At 42.1% G+C, this 6786-nt stretch overlaps 1 protein-coding gene and 1 long non-coding RNA gene across 3 annotated transcripts; both read right to left on the bottom strand.

Annotated features, from left to right (window-relative positions):
* Positions 1-1207: 1207 nt before the first annotated feature.
* On the bottom strand, positions 1208-5620 carry LOC108705735 (gastrula zinc finger protein XlCGF28.1-like). Its single transcript, XM_041579056.1, has 3 exons — positions 5592-5620; positions 5379-5502; positions 1208-2677 (listed from the first exon to the last, which is right to left on the bottom strand). The coding sequence occupies exons 2-3, from the start codon at positions 5410-5412 to the stop codon at positions 1359-1361; spliced, it is 1353 nt and encodes a 450-aa protein (XP_041434990.1). The 5' UTR covers positions 5413-5502; positions 5592-5620; the 3' UTR covers positions 1208-1358.
* Positions 5621-5669: 49 nt separating this feature from the next.
* On the bottom strand, positions 5670-6742 carry LOC121399136. 2 transcript variants are annotated; one of them, XR_005964768.1, is made up of 3 exons: positions 6471-6742; positions 5833-5985; positions 5670-5729 (listed from the first exon to the last, which is right to left on the bottom strand). It is a non-coding gene; the product is annotated as an uncharacterized LOC121399136 (long non-coding RNA). The 2 variants fall into 2 exon arrangements; XR_005964769.1 differs by having other exon boundaries at positions 5833-5973; positions 6471-6741.
* Positions 6743-6786: the final 44 nt, after the last annotated feature.

Raw genomic sequence — 6786 nt, forward strand, 5'->3', positions numbered from 1 at the left:
ACACTGACAAATTTTACTTGGCAAAGTTTTGTATTTAATTTTAAAGGAGACATACAGAATAAACAAAACCCCCTTATTGTGTAGACGATAATATATACTATATGGTGTTGTTTTTACTTTTGGCTGTAAATTAATATTGTCTTTAAAAATAGCCCCTTTATTGGAGCTCCCTATAGATGTTCTCTGGTCCCTGTCTGTGTTTCAAATGAGGGGTGGGTGTGTCCCTGCCAGAAGCACAGTAGGAGGGGACAGCCAATCACAGCCCTGCAGTCACACAAGCACAGACAGACTTCAGTTCCCTATCCGGTCCTGCTAGCTGCTGATTGGTTCCTGTCCTACAGTGCAGTGAGCCGAGAGCCACCGGCATCCCTGCACAGCCTGGGAATGGAGGCAACAACAAGTGGAACAAATGGGCAGGACTAGTAGGGTTTTTGCTGAAATTTCACACAACTTTTTCACGCACAATTCTTCTATATCTAAAAGAGTATAATGCACTGGTACATTCTTAGTTTTTACACAATATGTCTCCTTTAAGAACAAGAAAGGCAGCTCCCTCCTGTGTGACGCATGCAATGTCTCCTGAGGTCTGATCGACATGTAAAACATTTCCCACACTGAGAATAAGAATACGGTTTCTGTCCCAAGTGACATTTTTCATGCCTGTTACGGCCTGATTTACAGCTTTCCCACCCTTTTAACATGTGAATTCTGTTACCGTATATACCCGAGTATAAGCCAAGTTTTTCAGCATCCAAAATGTGCTGAAAAAGTCTACCTCGGCTTATACTCGGGTCAGCGGTACCCGACCCGCTAAGATTTCAGTCACTTTTAATCATTCCTATACCAACAGTACACTTGGGGAAGAGACTGCAATATCCCACAATACCCTCTGTTGGTTATATGAAAGAGTAACAGTGCGCCCTCTGTTGGTTATATGAAAGAATAACAGTGACTGCAATATCACACAGCGCCATCTGTTGGTTATATGGAAGAATAACAGTGACTGCAATATCACACATCGCCCTCTGTTGGTTATACGAAAGATTAACAGTGGTGGCAATATCAAACAGCACCCTCTGCACATGGTAGTGGGACAGTGGGACAATGCACACAGTAATCCGTTTGGCAATTCTCTGTCACCATCAACTTTGCAAAGAAGTCCGGTTGATCGCTGGGGGGGGTCGCTTTGGCAGAATGTGCGCTGCTGGGAGACAGGGCTGTAGTTGTGTCTAGGCTTATACTAGAGTCAATAAGTTTTGCCAGTTTTCGTAGGTAAAATTAGGTACCTCGGCTTATACTCGGGTCGGCTTATACTCGAGTATATACGGTAGGTCTTTTAAGGTGTGATCTATGTACATTCAGGACACGAAACCTTTTTCCCCACTGTGAATCCTGCTATGTACTTGAAGGTCCAAGGTTCTCTCCAGTGTGACATTTGTAATGCTTACAAAGGCATGAGTGTTGTCTGAACGATTTCCCGCATTTAGAACAGGAATGTGGCTTATCCCCGTGTGAGTTTTCAAATGTCGATGAAGTTTTGAACGCTGTGTGAAACATTTTCCACATTCAGAACATGAAAATGGTTTCTCTCCTGTGTGAGTTCTGTTATGTCTGGTGAGGTCTGACAGTTGCCTAAAGTGTTTCCCACACTCCCTACAAGAAAATGGAGTCTCTCCTGTGTGACGCTGAAGATGTACCTTAAGACTATAGTTACGAGTAAAACTTTTTCCACATTCGGCACAAGTAAATGGTTTCTCTCCAGTGTGAATTCTGTTATGTACGTTAAGGTGTGATAGCCACTTAAAGTGTTTCCCGCACTCACTACAAGAAAATGGAATCTCTCCTGTGTGACTCTGAAGATGGACCTTAAGATTACAGTTATGATTAAAACATTTTCCACATTTGGCACAAGTAAATGGTTTCTCTCCCGTGTGAATTCTATTATGTACTGTAAGGTTTGATAGTCGCTTAAAGTGTTTCCCGCACTCAGTACAAGTAAATGGTTTCTCTCCCGTGTGAATTCTGTTATGTACTGTAAGGTGTGATAGTCGCTTAAAGTGTTTCCCACACTGAGAACAAGAAAATGGAGTCTCTCCTGTGTGACTCCGAAGATGGACCTTAAGACTACCCTTACGAGTAAAACTTTTCCCACATTCGGCACAAGTAAATGATTGGTCTCCACTGCTTTTATGTCCCGTAAGATTTGAGGGATCTGCCATTAATTTCCCATCACTAGATGAAGAAACCCCTTTTTCTTTGTTGTAGTTTCTTCTTTGATGCCTGGTAAATGTTTTTTTACTACTAAACTTTCTGTGACACTTGGAATATTCATATTTCCCCTGGAACTTAAACGTTCTTTTTCTATTATTATATATTCTTCCATAGTTTTGGGCTTCTGGCAAAGTATCACTAAGACTGCATCCAGGTGTATCTGTTCCCTGTATCTGTTCTGTAAGTGGCTTAATGCTGCAATCTGATTGGTTTCCCTCTTCATGTGAAGCCACTTCCTCTTTAATTCCATTGGCTGGTGGGGGCTGTTCCATTGGAGGAATTTCAGGGTATGTGAGATTTCCGTTGGCACAAAAATCTGCTCCTTCAGTCCCAGTCTTGCTTGGCTCATTATCACAGCATAACGTAACTTCCACATTAGGTTTAATAACAATCTCTTCATCATTATCTGGCAAAAACACAAGTGTAAAGAATATTCTGGTATGAATACACACGCACATTGTATGCTAACCTGATAGTGACACATAGTTACATAGGGTTGAAAAAAGACAAAGTCCATCAAGTTCAATCCCTCCAAATGAAAACCCAGCATCCATACACATATCTATACAAAGTATAGGGTCAAATTTACTTTCCTCCGAAGTTGCGCCAGCGTGGTCTTCGCCGCACTTTGCCAGGCAAAGTTTCGCTAGGGCGCCGCTAATTCCAGAGTTGCACTACCGTTAATTCGTCAACCAAAGCGAAGTTTTCTATTGCATACTGGGCCAAGTTAAAGCACAATGAATGTATATGTAGCAGCAACATTACACAAGCCTGGGAAAATTTCCTAAAATAAAATAGAGTTGTTATTTGGCCTACACATGTCCCCACTATATAGTTTAGGTGCCATATGTTAGGAAATGTAAGGGGGGAAGGAAGGAACCCCCAAAAAAATTTACAATCTTTTTCAGCCTATCACCCTTAAAAAAGTGAAAGACGCCAGCGTTATTGCACTTTGCCTGGTCTAAGGTGGCAAAGTCAAGTCTGGCGCAAGAGGTAACGTTAACTAAAATCCGCAAGTTAGTGAATTAGCGTAGTTGCGTCCCTTCGCCATAGCGCAACTTCGTCTGGCGTAAGGGTGCGAAGTAGCGATAGAGTAGGTCCACTTCGCTTATGTATTTACACCAGCACCCATTAGTAAATCGACGAAGTAACAAAATTACGTCACACAGGCATATTTGCGCTAGCCACTTTGCGCTTTAGTGCATTTGCCCCATAGAGTTTAGTATCACAATAGCCTTTGATATTATGTCTGTCCAAGAAATCATCCAAGTCCCTCTTATAGTCTGAATAACTGAATCAGCAACAGAACATCACCCAGAGAAAACAACCCCAACCTTGTCAGTCTCCCCTCATAATTTAACTCTTCCCTCCCTCTAACCAGTTTAGTTGCACTTAGTCTCTGCACTCTCTCCAGCTCATTCATATCCCTCTTAAGGACTGGAGTCCAAAACTGCCCCAATACTCCAGATGAGGCCTCACCAGGGACCTATAAAGAGACATAATTATGTTTTCATCCCTTGAGTTAATGCCCTTTTTTATACAAGAACTTTATTTGCTGCAGTAGACACAGAATGACACTGCCCAGAATTAGACAAATTGCTATCTACAAAGACCACAAGATCCTTCTCATTTAAGGAAACTCCCAACACACTGCCATTTAGTGTATAACTTGCATTTATATTATTTTTGCCAAAGTGCATAACCTGCATTTATCAACATTGAACCTCATTTTCCAGTTTGCTGCCCAGTTTCCCAACTTATACAAATCACTGTGCAAAGTGTCAGCATCCTGCATGGAACCTATAGTTCTGCACAATTTAGTCTCATCTGCAAAAATAGAAACAGTACTTTCAATGGCCACCTCCAGGTCATTAATAAACAAGTTGAAAAGCAAAGGACCTAGTACAGAGCCCTGCGGTACTCCACTAACAACTTATGATTGAACTTATGTGAGCTGTATTGATCACATGACCTAGAGATGTAACAGGTGAAACTTGCACTTGGAAAGGTGCCCTGTGACAGGCTGTCCTGATACCCATGGAGTCATATAAATATATGTGTATCACTAAAATACACAACTCGAGTGTTTGTATCAGTGTAATGTATAAATACATCTAAGACAAGAAATATTGGCATGTGAAACATAAGAAAGCCAAAATGTAGTCCCCCCAGAACATCCCTGAAGAAGCCCAAAATCCTTCTAGGAAAATGTTATATGAACAGTTGAGACTTAACCAGATCATTTGGGGAAACCACAACAGCTCTCTGTTTACAGTGAAAAATGTAAGACTTCAAGGAAAACACTCAATTCCTAAATGCCGTATTGAATCCAGTGTAACAGCTCCAAATAGGATTTGGGTCCCGGTCACAGACCTTAGATCCTTTCTAGATCCTCAAAGTTGTATCTTCTTAATAATAAGGAATTGTGGAAATCAAGTTTTGTCAACAACAAATTAATTTTGCAGCGAGCATTCTAGGTTCTATTCGCTAGGGCACTATCTTCAAGGAGTGTGTATGTTCTTTCTAAGCTTGAGTGGGTTTACTCCAGTTTTGTTCCCACACTCCAAACATATATATAGATCCAGGGCCAGATCTACGGGAAGGTAGAGAGGCACAACAGTCAGAATGTTCCTGATAAAATCAACCATATAGTGTGGTAACTCCACTGGGCAGGGACCTATGTGAAAGTTACACAGTGGGACCTTGATTTTACAGCCCCCAAATAATACATTTTCCCAGATGATTTGCTAATTATTTGCAGTTCTGAGCTTGTGTGCTCCATTAATTCCTTCCTGGATTTTATGTTTTCTGAATTTCCCTTGAGATATGTAAAAACTGGGTCCTACTGTATAATCTCTTTAAAGCAATGTTATTTAATCATTTTAGAGTCATTGGTGCATTATCTGAAAATAAGTGCAAAGGTGCCAATACTGTTGGTTAAAGCTGTATTTGAGTATTTATAGAAATCCTATATACACTGCAGTGGCTCCAAGGATTAACCTCCTTGTTTCTTTTCTATTATTCCCAGACAGCCCTTGTACAGTTCCTCTTAATAAGTTCCCCTACACACCAGCTTCTGATATTTTTGCCCTGCTCCCATTACTCACCCAGTGGTGGGAGCTGCCGTGGATCCTCCTTCATCCCTTCCTCATAAAGGTCCTTGTTTCCTTTTATATAGTCCCACTCGTCCAAGGAAAAATAGATGGAAACATGATGAGTCCTTATGGCAACCTGTCACACACAATGTTCCAGTCATCCCCCAGCCAGAGAAAGGGATTATCATCCACTGTTACTAAACAATAAGGGGCCGCTGTACCCACCTCTCCAGTCAGCAGCTGGATGATGTTGGACATGAGTTCCAGGATCTTCTTGTCATTCTTGTTATTTTCCTTCTGTATGACGGAGCCAGGGGCATGCAGGGCCCCCCCATCATCTGACTTCTTCCTAGGGATGTAGTGCTAAATATTGAAAGGAAGAGAGAATGGTGTTTGAGCTGCAGAGAGACCCCCTTTGTACAGACAGACAGTCTCTTGTCAGTGTGCCAGTCACAGTGCCCCTCACCTCTCCAGTCAGCAGATAGATCATCTCCAGTGTCAGATTCAGGATTCTCTTGTTCCGCTTGTTTTTATCCACCTTCCCCTTCATCCCTGTGTCACTCGCTTCCTCCCACATTCCCATTGGCTCCTCGTGGGAGGGACTGACCTGGAAGTGACCCTGGAATTAAGCACTTACACATTTCTATACAGGATTATTCCCAGCAATATCCCCCAATAGAATTACAGAGGGGAACGTGTGGGAGGGACTGAGCTGGAATGAATTATTTCTACAAGACGTTAGTATAGAGGATTATTGGCACAATAACACAAGTAGAACACTCCATACTCATTATTACTGTTAGTCTGATCAGTGACACTGCTGCTATAATTATATCCTAATTACACTGTTCCCAGCACACCCTGCCCAGTGCTCTCTAATGTTCTTCAATAGGAACACTGAATAGAGACACAGAATTTGTAGGCTTAGTATGAGGATTCCCCAGTATAGGGAGAGGCCTGTTCTCATACAATTAACTCATTATTCATCTTTTCTGTCAGACTTTACACAAATATTTTACTGAGAGACATTTTCTCATTCAGGTTCCCAGTGACCGCCCCTATGACAACACTGAATGGTACAGTCTGTTACAATCTATCACTAACCTCACACACAAATATATCGCAGATAGTCCGGCCAAGCGCTCGCTCTCGTCGCTGTAAAGGATCGGCCAAAGGAACCGTCACGTGACCTTAGACTTCGTTTCCGCAACAGGAAGGAGCTATGGACTTTTCCGGAAGTTCAGAATGTGGGAGAGATGGACTGGAGGCGGATTTATAGTGCGCGCGCAGACTTTTCTATCAGTTTCACTTCCGCAGTGTGCGTTCCATGCCTTTTCAAACCCATTCCCTCTTCGTTCAGTCTTCACCCTGTCTCTCAACCCAATAAAGGCTCAAGTCTGTCAAGTTGTTCAATAATCAA

The sequence above is a fragment of the Xenopus laevis genome, chromosome 9_10S, assembly GCF_017654675.1.
Source record: "Xenopus laevis strain J_2021 chromosome 9_10S, Xenopus_laevis_v10.1, whole genome shotgun sequence".
In the NCBI taxonomy this organism is placed as follows: domain Eukaryota; kingdom Metazoa; phylum Chordata; class Amphibia; order Anura; family Pipidae; genus Xenopus; species Xenopus laevis.